This window comes from Triturus cristatus, chromosome 5_2, assembly GCF_964204655.1.
Source record: "Triturus cristatus chromosome 5_2, aTriCri1.1, whole genome shotgun sequence".
In the NCBI taxonomy this organism is placed as follows: Eukaryota; Metazoa; Chordata; class Amphibia; order Caudata; family Salamandridae; genus Triturus; species Triturus cristatus.
In genome coordinates this window covers 420,246,469-420,264,138 of record NC_140588.1, presented here as the reverse complement: position 1 = coordinate 420,264,138, position 17,670 = coordinate 420,246,469, and the positions used below count along the sequence as shown (strand labels likewise).

The window sequence follows — 17,670 nt, the reverse complement described above, 5'->3', positions numbered from 1 at the left end:
GCATGTTCGATTCCCAATGTACCCTCTAGGACATAAGAATGTATTCCAAGTCAGTGCTGTCTCTGAGGGCTTCTATGCTGTCATTTTTATGTGTGGCTTGCAAGATGCTCCACAGATTATCCTTGCATTGACGAGTAGATGGCTGGCTAACACAACATCTGTCCACTGGTCTTTCTCAAGCTGCTGTCTGTGAATCAGTGTCACGGTAGACTGGGGGTGGTAGTGGTGTGGGATGAAAACTAACAGTAAGTAACCCTGTCTGCCGGGAAAATATTTGTTCCAATGTAATTCTGAATATGTTGTGTTTTTGTTCAGTATTTGATATGCATCTGCCAGTGTCGTTCAGCTAAAACTAAACGCTTTTGGCCAAGACACAATAGGTAACTGCTTGTTTTGCCTGACTCGAACTTATTAATCCGGTGACGGGTCCTGCTTGATTTACTGTTAGCATTATGAGTCGTGTGTCTGCATAATGATGCTTCGGTGACATATATTGCTTCTGCCCTGCTGATTAATAACCTCTCCTGCCTTGCTTTTTGCAGCTTCTGTCTATGTCAATGACGCAGGATGAATACAAGTCATCTGATGTTAGTATATGAACATATGTCTTTTAATCCTTGTTTACCGATGCATGTTGAATAATAAGATGTAAAGAATAATATCACCTGCATCCACCTGTGTTGCACAAACTCTCATAAACTTGCATAAGCAAAGGTGTTATTATGAGCATGATTTTCTCAAGGATCTAATTATAGATTGTTACTTTATTTCTCTGTATTTATTTCCCCCCTTTTATGGAGTGGTATTAGCATTTAAGGACAAATATAATTTCACCATTGGCAAATGGCACGCATGGTTCTCCTTGGCTCTCTCTAAATTCATCGCCTTTCATTTCTCTCATGCCTTTACAAGCAAAGAGTGTCACGCAGGGGCAATCAATAATTCAGGTGTATATGTAGAGGTTCATTGTTATTGTGCCTCATGGTGTAATAAAAAGCAGCAGTTTCTGACATATTGCACTCACACTGTCAATGTTTTTTTATGTCTTCCTTGTAGCACTAACATCTCCCTTGATGATTGCTTTTAAGTGCTTTAAAATATTGCAAATCTATAATAATTAGGGCTCCCAGTTTTCCGTTTTTACTGATTTTTTTCAGATAAATACAGACGGAAAACGATCTTTTTCCTGTATGTATTTGTTTTAAAAGCTTAAAAATAGAGAAAATGGTGCTTCTTGTGAGTGACTCTGCTTGTTGTCCTTCATAAATCCTGGACCAACTGATAAATACAATGGGGATTTGAAAACAGGATGAGATTCACTTATGTGCAGACATATGTTAATGTGTATTTGTATATAATGCTAATATTTCCCTGTTGGAGTAGTGTTTTTTTTTATATTTGCCTGCTTAACTTGGTTAAAGCAGGAGTGCATGTTTATCAGTTAAATAAATGTGCAAATATCCTTTACGACTCCATTTATTTTCAAAACATAAAATAAATATGGATAAATACCAATAAAATGGCCCAAAAATAAATATGGATAAATACAAACGGAAATGTTAAAAAATAAAAACCATAAACCCGGGAGCCTTAATAATAATACAATAACATTGTGGACCAAAGACAGACGGGCCTGATTCACAAAGGTATATTTACACTTTTGTGTAAGTCCAGTGGGCATACTCTCAAGGAGCTATCGCCGAGTTAACGGCACCTTATCGCAGCCAAAGTTGAGATAAATGTATCTCCCCATTCACAAGCTGGTGCTAGCAGCCGATACCACCAGATTTCCTGCGAAAGCATCTGCAAAAAACACCATAGATGATCCCAGCAACTAACGCTAATGATATGCAGAGTAGGCGTTCCCGAGCAAAAAGATGCAACAACACCACTCCACAACCTTCTCAACGACCAGCCAGATCGGCGATAAGAACACAAAACATGCGATAAGGCACGTTAGCACCAGGAAACTAGCACCTGCTCCGACCTGGTGCTAAAAAGTCGGACTACAACCTGCACCACAAAAGGGACCCCAGCCCAGAGCCACACCTGAAGAACAGCAGATGCCATGGAGCCACTGAACATGCGTGCTGGACACCCAAGAGGGCCACGACCCCCAGGACCACACCCCACCCCCCCGGGCCACTCCCCCGGCACCCCCACCCCCACCTCCACCGGACCAAGACAGTGCGCATCAACGGCACGAAAACATGAACAGAAGTACCCGCCTGATCTCACACAATTGCAACAATCAACATACATGTGAGTACTGAAATCCTGATTCATACATTCACCATTGAAAGACCAAACAAAATGTCACATCCTAATTTGTCACTAAACAACTACTCTGAAGAGTCATGGCGGGGCATCCCTGGACGATCTGCAATACAATATCCAAGATAAGAAGGTGTGTCGGGCACTCATCAAAGGACAGGGAGAGAGAGAGAGAGAGAAAGAGAGAGAGAGACTGAACAAGGAGCGCAAGGCCAATCGGGCCCTTGGCTCATGCAAACATGCCAACAGCTGCGTGTGTCTCGAAATCTGTCCATCCCAAATCACAGCCCTGGCATCAAAGTCAGCGCAAAATCCACATCACATTCAAGAAATGCAAGCAGTAGTCAGACTGATATCTGGAATGAAAGCCCCTTTGTTCCAACACACGAGGCTGAAGGCCGAGCTAACCCCCGACCTTGGTCCTGAATGCAGCTGGCACAGCCTGTGTGAGATACCATACCAGTCTCCGACGACTCCCACACCACGAACTGCGCTAATGAAACACCAATGTGCCCACATCCCACACAAACTTGTCCCTGCACGACAAACACCTGCAAGGGATGCCCTTGACACACAAGTCAAAAACTACCCATACGTCCAAACTTCGCACACACATACTACTCATTGCCCAGAGCTGTGGCATATCGTCCACCGAACTTCCGCCGGTCTGAAAAGGGCCGGTGCCACGAGCCCAACAAACGCAATGGCAGGCATTCCTGGGCACATGCACAACCCCTGTCACGTGGAACTGTAACGTGCACAAATGCTGCATCTGTTGGGATCTCTGCCAATGGCAGTGTTGCGAATCAGTTACCGTCTGAGTTTCCGTCTTGCCTACGTCACCTGCGTCCAGCCCTGGTTCCACTGTCGATCATACACATTCGAGTGACCCATGGAGGTCTGCCTATCCAACGCAATGGTAGCTGAATTGGATTATGACCTGACGTTGCGCTCCCTGTTGGCCCACGAACAGGAGTGTCACCAGGATAGCCATGCATGGGATGCACTGATCTTTGGTGTATGTGCTGGCAGTTGCGCATGGGAGATTGCCCAACTCCTCATGTGCAGTGATCACATCGAGGCGCTCCCCAATTGGCCTGTGTTGCGGATTGGGGGAAAAGGCGTGGACTGAGCACATCTGCCCGGACCAGTTAATGGATTGGCTCACACTGGTGTTCCTTGAACCCGACAATGACGTACTATTGGAACACATCGCACATGAGGCTGCGCTGGCATTCATGGACGAGTAACTACGTTCCTGCAGCCACATGGCATTGTCACCCACAGCACAGGTCCCAAAACCTTGTTGCATCGTGGGGAATGCTCACATGTCCCACCACAACAGAGGACATGTCTGCCTTGGCATGGACTCTGAATGCATGTGCGTGGAAGTACGTGTGTGGACACACACCTGTGCAAGGTGATGCTGTTCCATGGTTCGAGCAGCACAGCGTCGTTAAGCAACGTTACCAATTCGGACACACTGCTGGGGGGAGAGCAGCAATGTAGCACGACATGTGACCTAGTCGGACCCTTTCACCTGATCACTGTCAGATGAGCAGACAGTCGGTGCAGTCCTGTGGCAGAGCACTATGCGGACCCCATGGGCTGTAAGTCGTGCCCCCTCACACGGGCAGACGCAAAACCACACATGACTCGTCCAGCAAGGAAAGTTGGGCTGAGACCGTTGCCATCCGTAATGATTGGTGTTCATCTCCTGCACCTCGAAAGGTTCCCATGCTGTGTGCAAGTGTCTTAGGCCTGCCTATTGTGGCCCTTGCCTTGTCCGTACTGACACGCACATGCCAATAAAGTCTACGCAACTTCACTGGTGTCTAACTCTGATGAATGTTGATGAGAATGACCACTCGTGTGCCACAATGAGCATCGTCCCTACACAGGGAGGGTCTGACTGACGCATGTACAATGGGGGTGGGTCCATTTTGACAGCTCCACCTCTGTGAGCCAGACATTGTTTTGGGATAGTTGCTGGCAGGCCAGTGCACTTACGTGTCTTCAGCAATGTGAGTATGGTGTCCAACCTCTGACCATGTGGAGAAATGTCATTAATACGACAAGAATGTGTCCACACATATGTGTGTGAGTAGGTATGCGACTTGATGTTCTGTTGTCACGTGATGTAGGACACCACTCCTGACCTGCTACTGATTTGGTCATTCCTACATACAGCCCTTCATTGGGGGGTTGACATATGTGCAGGTTGTCTTCTTCATCATCACTGATGGGGTTTGTCGTCTGCTCTGCAGTTAGTGTTTATTGTCCCTCTGCAATGTTAAGGGGAGATGCAGGTTAACAGAGTTTCCCCTGTATGTTGATGCTTTGCAGATGTTTACATACAGACTGCATGGTGGAGCTGGCTATTTGATGGCAGACAGTGGGATTTTCGACTACATGACGGATGTGTGGTAGTACCCGTACATTATCATCACACAGTGTCAGTCAATGCCAGATGTGAGTGGCCAGTTACTACACACAAGCGGAACCTGTTGTGTCCTCTGTCCTGTGGTGTAGATGTTGCACTTTAAACCACATTTCCGTCATTGCTGATGTTCTGTGATTTCTATGTGTGTGTGCTGCATTGTGGGGGAGTTGCCCCTGCAGCTCTGATTTTGTGTACTCTTATCCCTTTGAGGTGGTGGGTCTTTGAATTGTGTGCTTTTCGGGGGCTGAAATGTTTGCGGCCTGGGTCATATGTGCTCTTGGACTGATTTTGTGGCCTTGATCATTGTTCGTCTGCTGCGTGTTTTGAACGGCATGGGTTGTGGGTGCATGTGGATATGTCAGAGTGTGACCTGCTCCTTTATGGATGTGATCCGCACTGGGCCACCTCCATGTCGATTTGTGCACCATGTCATGTATTTTGGCTGCTGCTGTGCTATCAGGCATGCAGTGTCACTTGCATAGTCAGTGTGGCTCACACAGCCACTGCTTTTCTGTATTCATCACATGTGCAAGGCTCAGTTGTGTCGTTGGTGATTTGGAGGGGGCACATATGTGCACATGGTGGAGGTGGGCCTACTTGGTGTTCCTATGTGTGCCAAGGGTGTCAGGGACATGTTCCACATTCATTGTGGGTGTGCAGTGTGATACACATAATTGTGCATGTGTGCCATTGTGCCCATCTCCACCGGCCCCCAGTCCCTGGTGGTTACTCACCCTATTGCTGTTGGGTCAGGTAATTTCGAGCTGCGTCCAGGCCCCCAACTCCTGCCACTGTCTCCACACTGATGACTGTGGCTACCATTTGCTCCAGTACATCCAGCTCCTCCTGTGGTGCAAGAGGCCCACCTCCAGTCGCCCTTGCTGCCTTCCTGTTGGCGGCGGGTTTCTCCTTGGTTTGGCTGTGCACTTCAGGCCAGCGCCTCTTTACCTCCTCCATTGACCTCCTTGACACTCCGACTGCATTCACTTTGGTGACAATGGACTGCCATATTTCAGTTTGGGTTGTCAGTGCCGCAGTGGAGGTGACAAACAGTTGTTGATGGTGTTCTGTTACCTCCATGACGAAGATCCGGTCTTCCTTGGCACTGTACCCGTTGTCTTCTTCCTCTTCTCCTTGCCCTTCCCCGAACACGGGGTTCCTGGCTGGTCCTCCGTGGGGCTTGTGGAGTTAGGCTTGTGCTCTGCACTCAGTCCAGGTGCATCTATGGTGCTACGCAGTTTGAATAGGTTTTGGTGGTTTTTTTTGCTTTCATAGTGAATTTTCCCGCATGACGCATGGGAATTGCAGGCCTGTCACTGGTTTTCGCTGATTTTGGTATCGCGCTTTGTGGCATCGCAACTTTTTAGGCGTTCGTGTTTCGCATTTTTTGTTTGTCGCATTGTTTTCTACGCGGTCATTTGGCGCGTTATCCTGCTGCTATCGCATGGTGCCGCTGGGTTGGGAATTGGACGTTAAGACGGTGTTATTTTCTCGCGATGGACTGCGATATACAAAGTTGCGTTAAGTTAAATTTGCGATGGTTATCACACGTTCTTGAGAATATGCCCCACTATTGTTTGGTATTCAGAAGCTGAAAATGTAATTTTATTAATAGTGATTTTACCACTGTGGAATCTCCACACTTGTGGCAGAGATTTAGCACATAAAAAAATAGGCCTGTCCGATCTTTTTATATGTGTAGTTCTCAACACCAACTGCGGTGTCCCCATAGTCAAAATATTACTATTAGTAAAATTAAACTTGCAGTTTGTGACTACCCAAAAAATAGTTAACTCACATAAAAGTGTAAGTTTACCTTTGTGAATTAGACCCTCAGTGTAAAGTAAGTGAGCATTGTGCCTGAAGGAGTGCTCACGTTTAGTTTTGATCCATCATAAATCATCACCCAATCCACAAATTATCAGCTGTCAAACTCACCTCCTCTCCTCTTACTCCTTTGTGGAAAAGAAAAAGCGGCAATATGAGGTCAGCATCCAGGTTTCATATAAATTTCCGTGCTCAGTTACTATTCAGTTTCAAAAATAGCACTGCATACTATATGTAGGGACTCTGGTTGAAAGACTTTAGGGCAGAGAAGCAACCATCTTGAACTGAGCTGACAGAGATCCCCCCATTTCCTAAAGATAAGGAGCCAAAAACTTAAGCTGGTTTTGGTAAGTTGGCCTGAGTAGGAAGGCAGTCATTATACAAGTGTTGTGGGTAACAAAGGAATAAAACAAAAAGTACAGTTGAAGAATTAGAGAAATAAAAGCCTCAAACCAACATTGATTACAAAGACGTAAATGAATGAAGAAAAATGCTGTCATAATGAAGAAACAGGGAAAATAATAATACACATAATCCGTCATTTATGTAGCACTTTTATGCAAAGCTTACTATAAAGAACATTTTTATATAGAATTATTATCATCCAGTTGAAATTGGTACTCATTTTACCAGCCTCGGACGTATGAAAAGTTGAGGTGACATTACCAGGCTTTGAACCTCCGACCTACAATTCTCACCAAGTTCTCAACAGTGAGCACACAATGGTCTGAGCTACTATAATACATTCATACCTTTTAGAGACATCACCCCAAAGGAATAACAGGGAAAATAAAAATTTGAAAAATGTGTAAAAATGTCAAAGTCCTACAACCACTGTTTCAACTGGGCATAGGGTCGATTCGAGGCTGATCTGCCAGAGCGCACTGTGGGATGCAATGTGGTGGTTGGTCCAGATAAAACTTTTTATATTTGGACTTAAAAGGTCGTTAATGAAGCTGAAGGACAGATCAAAGAAGAGCTTCCCAAGCTTATACACATGGTGCAGAAGTTCTTGCTGATCTCTTTATATTTGGTGTGCCAAGAAAAATGTCTTGTGATGTTTGGCACCCGAGATGGACCTTTTCCTCAGTCTGAATTTTTCATTTAGAGTTCTTGGACCTTGCCTCTGTGCAGCTGGTGTTATCATAGTCCTGTCTCTTATCAAGGCTCCGCACACTGTTATGTTATGTTATTCAAGCTTATAGCGCGTCCGGACACTCTAAGGAGTGTGCCGGCCATGTCTGTGATGTCCATAGTTCATGTTGAATGGCTTAAACAGAGCTCTGACTAGGCTGCAGAATAACAACTGTGTCTCTTTTGTGGTTTGGGATTTGCAAAGATGACTCGTTTGTCCCATAAACAATCAGAAAATTCCACATAATTGTAATTTTTAGGCAAAACAGAATTTCTTCTAATTCATTTTTACTGGATTCTTCTGAACTGTTTTTGTTAAATCTACTCTTCCTAAAAACAGTTTTAGGTATCTCCCCACCACCTGTTCAGGTCTCTACATGCGAGCACCAGTAGTGAGTGTTACCAACTGGTCAATAACATCGCCTGCATCAGGAATTTCTCAGCTGCTCATCTCTTCAGACTCTTGATGACAAGCTGGCAATCCATAACATACCAAAAAATAAATATATCTGTTAGCCAGTTCAGACCGTTGCTTGGCTCAGTATTGGTCCAACTCATGAGAAAGAGAATTTCAAACAGTTATCATTTGACATCTGTCTATGTGTCTCCACCAACAGAATGCAGGGATTCCAGCCAGTACTTGTTGGAATGCCCAGTGGGCTGATTAGGGGCCTTTAAAGGGTATTATCATCTTTGGTTTGGTAGGTGACACTAATCCAATTAATAACTAATTTCCAGAGTCCTGTGTCCTGCTTTATCAACAGTGTGATGTATTTCCTGCACCTTGAAAGGGCTTCATGGTTGGGATACTTTCCCAGAGTCCGTTGCTAGAAAATCCCAAATATCAATGCTTCGCTAACCTTGCAATCAGGATCCAACAGAAGCAATGCTAGTGTCTACACCTTCCTACCCACTAACTACCTTACCTTCAGTATCTATGAATGTCCTCTGTAGATCAGAGCAAAGGGAATGGGACAAGCGATAAAGAGCCTGAGACACTGGTTAGCTTCACACAACGGAGTACCCTGTTCACCAAACTGATATCCACCAGGCCTATTTAGGGTTGGGAGGACCATAGGTTTTCCATTCTTGAAGCCCCATTTGGCTCTGTCAACGGAAAGATTCCTCCAACTGCCCCACTGAGTAGGGTCTGCCAGAGTAATGGCAGTACACTATCCACCCTGTTTATGGTGGATGGTCTGATTTCCTGGAGGTGAGAAACAGAAGAAAACAAAAATAATGACCTCCTCCACTCAACCATGAAAGAAACTCCTTGGCTATGGGGGTCATTATGTTTTTGCTTTTCAATAATAAACTCACATTTTTCAAGTTTGTTTTTGAAAAACAAAAAGTTTGGAAAAGTGTGGTGGACAGCTGTCAAAGCCAGTGGTGGCCACCCACCAAATGTTTTATGCCTTGACATGAACCACCATGACAGTGGTTCCTGTCACAGTACAGAGATCACCGCTGGGCTAGTGGCTATCTCTAAATTTGGCAGGTGGTAGTCTATCAGGGTACATACATAGTGTACTCCACCACCCTGATGCCCCGACAGATGGAGTACCTTCTGCCCAAAATGTCTAAAGTTTATCCAGAATACTTCTCTGAAAACAAAATCCTCAATAACTCTTGATGAACACTTGAATTATTCCAATCTCCTGGGAGCAACATTCTGGCTACAGCAACTAGGTATCATGATTGCCTCGTAAAGATTCTATGAACCATGAGAAATGTGCCTGCCACCATTACAAGTCTTGAGGGAGTACTACAACATTCTGGGAAAAGCAATTTGTCTTGTTCCACTTGCATGTTTCATGAAGTGCAGGCACCACAGCTGTGCATTGGAGCTGTGAAGCTGCACACCAGGTGACGCTCATACTTCGTATTTGCCTATGACCTCCTCTGCAGCAGAAGACTCATGCACATTTGAAGTTCACAGTTGTATGTCTCCATGCCTACCCAGCATACACAGGAAAGCACAATACTGCATCCTAATACACAATGCTAAGACTTGTTCATCAAAAAAGAGCATTTCCCATACTCCAAGCCCTCCTCTTGGTACCCACTCTAACTCCTCTGAGCTGCAAAGGACTTCCAGCACCTCCTAGACTAATATGACTAGCAGAAAAAATTCCACTGAGAAGTGGGGCAAGAGTTTGGGCTAAAGTAATAGTTGAATAGTCCAAGGTGATACCATACACATATAGCTGCTAGCTCAACCACTTGTGTCCCGGCTTTCTGTGAAAACCTTTGAGCAGTGGCCGATGGTCACCCAGGGTCATTTGCAAAAGTCTCATCAAACCACCATGACTGGAATTAGCACAACATATTGCATCTCTGATGTGTCAGAAATGTAAATAAATTATTACAATCCAGTCTAAACTTACTTTCTGTTACATACACATGCCTCCTGAACGTTTTGGATGTGAGCCAAATCTACTGCTAAATTCCTAATGTACAGTAGTTCTGCCACCTATCCGCTTATAGAAAGCGTCCAACGTATTTATTCAATTTGTCCCTCTCCTCGGATGAGACTAACATTCAATGAAAAGAAAGCCCAAGAAGTAGAAACTCATGTACTTCTAAATTAGTGTATGATTTTATAACAAATTTGGTGAAAACTCTATACTCAAAAATTGAGAACAGGACATATATATGCACACACAGATATATGATGTGTATTTACACTTATTGACACATAACGTGAAGTGAAAACAAAGATATCTATTTACATATTACAACACAATATATACATAACAAATGAACATATATTCAAGACAAACTTTTAAACACAGTGTGAGAAAAAATGAAAATCTGATTCAACCCGACTTATAATCGATCTGGTTATTCTTGATTATTATGGGTGATCAATAACACTTGAAAGTGTGTGTCGACGTTTCGACCCCAGATATTATCGTGATATTTTGTTAGTCTAAGAGGGGGTCTTCTTCAGGACTATATGTAGAGTCTGTGTGTAGCCTTGAATTAGGATTCCCCCTGGATATCAAAGTATAGGTACTGTCAGCACGACTGCTTGATTATATATGGGTGACCTGAGTCAATACGTCGCTCTACTTATCAGCTGATGAGGTTGAGGTTCAGTGGCAAAGCTTCCTGAGATCAGTTTCCAGATACACGATGGCAGAGTGAACTAGGCAATAATTAGCCTGGAGTTTATCCCAGAAGTTTTTCCAGGGGGCGATCGGCCTCGGCAATCATTGCCCAATTGAGAAGTATTGAATACTCAGAGAAGACCCCGAGCGCCAGATGCCGGAGGGTTGTAGGCATGCTGTGCCACTGACGTATGGGCTACTGCACTGATAGGGAAGGGCACATAATTTTAACAGGACATATGTGGTTGACAGCTAGACAGCAGTCTCAGGCCACACCAGAAGTAAAATTACAGAGGAGCAAAAACCAGTTTCTCACAGCTTTGTTAACTAAATCAGATTCCGCACATGTACATTGGTATTGTTTTTTAACATCATGACCAAAGTCCCATACGTAGTTAAGTGAGGCCTCTAGTTAATTTCTAAAAATGACATTCCAAAAAATCTAAGCACATATAGTGCAGATTTTCCTGTTCTACAGAAGCCTATCCACGTGCGAAAATGTATGTGCCAGTGAAATATGTCAGTCTGCCCTTACTGCTTATGGAATGCTCATGTGATACTTTTCCTATCCCTTATTCATTGAGTGTAAATCCTTCTACCAGGTTGGAAGCTCCTGCCACAGAAGAAGGACGTTTATAAATGCCTTATATAGAAAATAGTGGAAATTCAAACTTTTATTCTGAAGGGCTTGGTTTTTGACCAACTTACTTAGCCATGAAATGGTGGAAAAGTGTTCCATGGAAATGACTACCACGGGAATTTGTGCGCCCTGTCATGGATAAGATGAAACCCCTAATTCTCTCTAAAAAAAAGTGGTGTCCTTTAAAATTACTAAAGACACACCAAAAAGCAGCCAAGTTTTGTTTAATCCATCTAGTAGATATCCCTTTTCATAATGTTGTTGTCCTTCGACATGTTAAAGAGGCTTGGGGCAATGTCTCATTTAAAGGCTGTCATTACACCCCAAAGATGGCTAGTAATAGGCTGGCTGCCATTCCTTCTTTCCATAAAAATGAGGAGTACATTCATTGCTTCAAGAAGGTACAAGGCATGTTTATCGTTCAAACAATATACAGTCCACTCAACGTGCACTCCCCCAAAAAATCACAAAAGAAGTTTCTCAACTATTACTTGCAGCTTAGGTGATTAACAGAACTAGCTCATTATCTCTGACATTTTTTTCTAACACGTAGAGAGCTTCTCACCCAGCCTTCCAGAAAAGACGCTAATATGTTTGTTAGAAATTCACAAAGTAGTGGTTTATTTTCAATCGATAGTGCTTGCTTTTTTTAAAGTAGTTTTGGGACCCTTAAAACCAAAAAGTCGCCCTTCACCAATTCTTTACAAATCATTGCTGCCTTGCAAGTCTAACTGTAGCAGCTGCAGTGGCTGTTCAAAATCGATGCCTTATTCTAATACCAATTAACGGAAGTTATTGGGTGCTGTTTGTACCTGTGCATGTTTGTAGGAGTATTTCTGTGTGTTGATCAAATCACACTGTCCATAGCATACATTGGTTAACCCTTCACTATTTCAACTGATTTATGTCCTCTCATTTTTCAAGTTTTCTTAAATGTCAGTCAATACTTCATTGTATTTAGTTATTTTGGTATGTTCTGAAAGAAAACCTGAAACTAGAACATATGTCCATGCTGCAGTTTAACGTATAGAAAAACAGTTTTAGAAATGCATAATCTGAGAATTTTGTTTATATTTTAGAACAATATGTTAAAAGATGTCAAGACTTTTAAAAGAGTAAGACACGTTCCTTTACGTCTGTTTCTGATTAGTATTATTTACATTTGTGTTTTGCACTTCAAAGGTTTATATCTCTTCTTTTATATATATGACCAATTCATTTTTAAATCAAGATTTTCTTTTATACAAAAGATGCTAAATGGAATATATTTTTTGATAGGTGCTAGTTGTAACGGTTAATGGGACTCCTGTGGATTATCACACCATGCACGCCAATCTTCCTTTGGAGAATGGGCCAACGAAAATTGATATGTATTCAACACCACAATACAAATGGGAGCAGGAGGATGAGACCTCAGGTACTAAAACTGATCCATTTCAGGACACACGTGAAAGAATATATCTCTGCCTTCGCTAATAATTTCCTCTTTAATGTAACAGCTGGATTCCCTTTTATGCGGTTAGTAAACAAATCGGACTTTTGCATAAATATTTTAGCTGCATAATGTGTTTGCTTTAAACCTACCCTTTTAAATATTTTTTCCATCAATAAGTTTTCATACTATTCCGCCTTATTTGTTTGCTCCTCTTTTCTGTTATGCCACTTCTACAATATCAGCAGCAAAGTTTGTGGAGAGATAGTCCCTGTTAGACTCTTCTTTAATTTCTTTTCATACCAGCATCATCTGTAGCTTCTACGAGCTGAGCAGGTTCAAATCTGATTCTCTAACTTTCACCAGCTATCCCTCATTAATCAAGATGTAAACAAACAGAATTTCACACAACAAGCTGACCTGTGGATTTGTAAGTATTAATATGCCACATGTGTCAAAATACTCACTGACTATTAAAAGATTCCACTTGGTTTCACCATCATTAACAACAGACTGAGAATGACGGGCACGGCTAAAGTAGGCCCAGGGCCAGTATTGTTTAGTATTTCCCACGTGAACACTAAAGCTGGGCACTGTTTGAAGGTGATTCTGCTGCCCTAGCACAATTTAGGAAGATAAAGGCGTGCCGGAGAATACATCAACTCCTGTATAATCTCTTGATTTCAGCAAAAACTAAATCTTGCTCAGAAAGGTCTAAGATTGCACAAACCATTACAGGAAATAGGCAGATACCACCAAAGTCAGTTTCTTGCCTGCATTTCGCCATTTCCTTGCAGAATTCTGAGATTACTGAGGTGTAAGGCTCAGCACAGCTTTCTGATATGTACAGATGAGAAATGTGCGGTTTGGTCTGGGTGGCTGATCAGGATGCTAAGAGCACTACATTGATGTGCTGGTGGATGCAGTTATAAACAATGTCTAAACACCGCTAAGAAAAATATATTTACGACAGATTTCAGAGGGATTCACGTTTTGAAATAAAAGTTTGTTCTTAGCATGTATCAGCACAGTTTCAATCACAAAGCCTAACAATTGAAATAATTTCACATCACAATGAGTACAGGCCTCGGATGGTCTATACAACTATACCACTTTCAGACCAGCCACTTCCTGCTCACCAGCTGTTTACTTGTATGAATCGCTCACCTCAACCCTCCCAAGCTAATTCTTAGGTTTAATTTGACCCCAAACCTGCCAACAGGATTTGGCTGATTTTAGGGCTAGTCCTGTGCCTTTGCAACCCTGTAATACTCTCTTGAATCAGTCTCCATCAGCTGTTTGTGGAAGCAACTGTTTGGTTAAAGTGATTGAGAGCCAAACCACGTGTGCTATACAACACTCCTCAAATAAATAAACACAATGGAATCCAGACCAAACTAATTGCAAGGGCAGGTCTAAACTATGACTGCTCATAATAAAACAGGTATGCCATTTATTGCAAGAGGCAGGCAGATATAAGTAGATTGTTTTCTAAGTGCATACTTCACATACGCTAATTTACTATGATAGTCAAAAATTACTTATTGAGAACAGTATTGGAAAACAATGAAACGATATTTACATTTAAAAAAAATACATTATTGTCACTTACTAACACTTTGTAGCATACTACATGACTACATGTGAACTTTTCCTGCTTAAAAATCTGCATTTTCTGAAACAATACATTTCCCCTTGCTTGCATACCATTGCCTTATAAAAAACTCTTTCTAGGCCACATACTTTAGCCACAATTGCAGCAGAGTTTGAACAAAGTTGTGCTTCAAATAGGATCCCAAATGATTGTCAAAAAAAACGAAAACATTTTTTTAAGAAAGTACAATAGTGTCCTCTAAAGTAAATGGCCTAAAGACAAATGAAGACAAAATGTTACAAATAAAAAAAAAAATTTCATTTTCACTACAGGGTCATAAAAACAGTTTTCATATTATGATATTGCATTTGTGCACTTGCGTGGATGGTAGTTCAACTGGGTCCCTTTTTGATAGGTATTGACCTGAATTTCAGCTTAAACATTTAAATATGTGTTTATGGATTCATATATGCATATGTGTGCTGTGACTATTCAAATTGCTATATAAATGTTACCTGTTTTCAGAAAAGAAAGAAGAAGAGGAGGAAGGGGAAGAAGAGCAAGAGGAAACAGAGCTTGAAAAGGAGAATTCTAAAGTTCATGCCATGGTGACTGTCTTCCAGTTTATCATGAAACAAAGTTACATCTGTGCACTTATTTCAATGATGGTATGTATCACACCACTATGGTTAAACAACACTACAATAAGTTACACCATCTGCGGGTTTTTAGATTCATTTGATCTGTCTGCACATGGCAGAAACTGTCTTTTCCTGAAGTACTAGTAGTACCAAAAAGCCATGGGGTGATAATGTGCTTCATGAATCCTCTCACCCAAATACAAATACAAATTCAGATCCTTCCTGTAGCCAAAGTACCTGTTCAATCCCTCCATCAAGTGCACATTTCCCCCACTGCCCATCAAATTTATTCTTAACCACAGGGAGGCAGGACCACCTCCGTGAGAAGAAGAGTTATTGATTTTCTGAACCGATTCTTGCTGTAAACATCTCACTGTTATAAGCAAAATGGGTGCCATGTAGCTCTGTTGATGCCATTTTACCTTTATAGCTGATTATATATGCCCATTTCAACTCTATTGATAATGACTGATTGTATTCATACAACTAACATTAGGGAAACAGTGTCATGCTTCACTACCTTTTGACAAGATCAATGCGAGCCAACCAGGGGCCAAGGGACCAGGTGCAAAGCACTTTAATGCCCAACCAGATGCATTTTCACTGTGTGAAGACTTTAAGCATTTTAAACATTATCTCACAACTTTTAAACTTTCAAGTGTTATTTGGAGTTGCTACAGTAGTAATAACCACAACTTACAGATCTTTGCTGGCCTGGGAAACATACTAGCCATTCACATCTGATTAACTATGGAGTGGCATATCTGCATTAATATAGCCTTGTAGCCCGCTGCTGAGGACCGTACTGGTTGCTAAAGGCCTTGAACCAGAGTTATTCGACTGGCCTGCAGGCAAGGGCCTATAATGAGGGAGCTGGCCTTTAACAGCTGGTATGGCCTCAAACAGAAGGGCAATAAGGCTATTAGAACATTTCACCACTGAGAGTAGAATATTATGGATTAAAAAGTAGAAACAGAAAGACGAACATTGGAATGTGGGAACAGATGGCTTATAGCAGCCATTGCTAGTCCTGAGGGTCTTCATTGTCCTCAGTGGAGCTCCCAACGTTGTATGTTCTAATAAGGGGTAAATGTACATCTTGTTCTGCTTTATGACCCAATCTAGATGCTGATGGGTAATATACCCTTAGTTGAGTGTGACGATGGGCATGAGAGGTCATGAAACCCCACCTCTCCCCTGTAAAGAGAGAGGATAAAGGGCAACTGGACCAGCTCCATTGAATGGGGATGTTGTGCTTAGACCAATGTGCCATTTCTGTAATAACATTGAAGGGGCTTGGAATATTAACTCTATAATAAAAGTGAACTCTGTTTATTTCTGTGTGCATAGCGAAATAGCAGGGAGGCTCATTGCATGAAATATATTTCAAGTCATTGTTCTTGGTTAAGACATTGATTAAATTGTGAAACACAGATCTACATAGTTACGTATATGTTCTACTGAAGTAACCTCACAATAATCTTATTTCCAGGCCTGGAGCATCACATACCACAGCTGGCTCACCTTTGTGCTACTGATATGGTCCTGTGCCCTTTGGATGATAAGGAACAGGAGGAAATACGCTATGCTTACCTCTCCATTCATGGTCATCTATGGAAACTTGCTGCTAACATTGCAGTACATCTGGAGCATCCACCTCAACAACAAAGAGCTTCCAGAAGTCAATGGGTTTCTAGAAAGGAAAGATCCTGGAGAACTTGCTTCAAAGGTATGTATAATATGAACAACAATGGACCATATCATTGAAAGCAAAACCCAAATGAGGAATTCTTTAAAGCACATTTCTGTGATAGCAACTTCTCACCGGATCAAAAACTAACTTCATCTATATATGCACAATCTTTTGTAAATTGTGCAAGAAGTAAAAAAAAACGTCCTGATTTGACGTTTGGCTTTGTTATCTGACTAACTGCCCAATGCTTTATGAATATTTTGAAAAAAGTGTGGTGCTTAGAATCACTTTTAAAGATGGGGAGCTAGGTGGTGTTCTTTATAAAGTGTTAAGCCTCTAAATTAAAGCTTTTGACTCATGGGATTTCTGTTGTATAGAAGAGACAATTATTGACACAAATCATTCTGAATCATTGCAAATACATGAGCAGGGCATACGGATGCATTTATTTCCACAATTTCCCGATTTGGTAGAACAACAAATTCTAACTGGGATATATAAAAATTACTTTTTAACATAATTGTGTTGAAGAGGCTGCTAAACACAGGAAATGTCCCTATATATCAAAGTAGAAGTTGATAACCTTTGTGATATCTTCTTTGCAACCTTAGGACATCCTCCAATGCTAATAAGCCCTATACAAATGTATTAGAAGGCTTGTACCTTAGAAGCTTTCCCATATTTCCTGCCAGTTCTGAACTCGAATAAGGAAGAAGTTGATTATGTGATGACACCCTCATTATGTGGCTAATTCTCCGGACTTTCTTGGTGTGTGGTTTATCAAGTGCATCTGATTGTCCTGGATTTGTAGGTTTGTGAAATATGGAATGTATCTGATCCCATTAAAGACTGATGGCCATAAACGATTGAGGCCCACGT

At 42.0% G+C, this 17,670-nt stretch overlaps 1 protein-coding gene across 3 annotated transcripts in view; it reads left to right on the top strand.

Annotated features, from left to right (window-relative positions):
• PIEZO2 (piezo type mechanosensitive ion channel component 2) overlaps positions 1 to 17,670 on the top strand; it is a 1,161,909-nt gene that overhangs the window by 767,490 nt on the left and 376,749 nt on the right. For 2 of the 3 annotated variants that reach the window (XM_085607341.1, XM_085607340.1), the window contains exons 10-13: positions 543 to 587; positions 12,710 to 12,848; positions 14,983 to 15,125; positions 16,591 to 16,827. In XM_085607341.1, coding sequence (XP_085463467.1) covers positions 543 to 587; positions 12,710 to 12,848; positions 14,983 to 15,125; positions 16,591 to 16,827 — 564 coding nt within the window. The remainder of the gene's footprint in view (positions 1 to 542; positions 588 to 12,709; positions 12,849 to 14,982; positions 15,126 to 16,590; positions 16,828 to 17,670) is intronic. The other variant, XM_085607342.1, reaches the window with a different exon arrangement.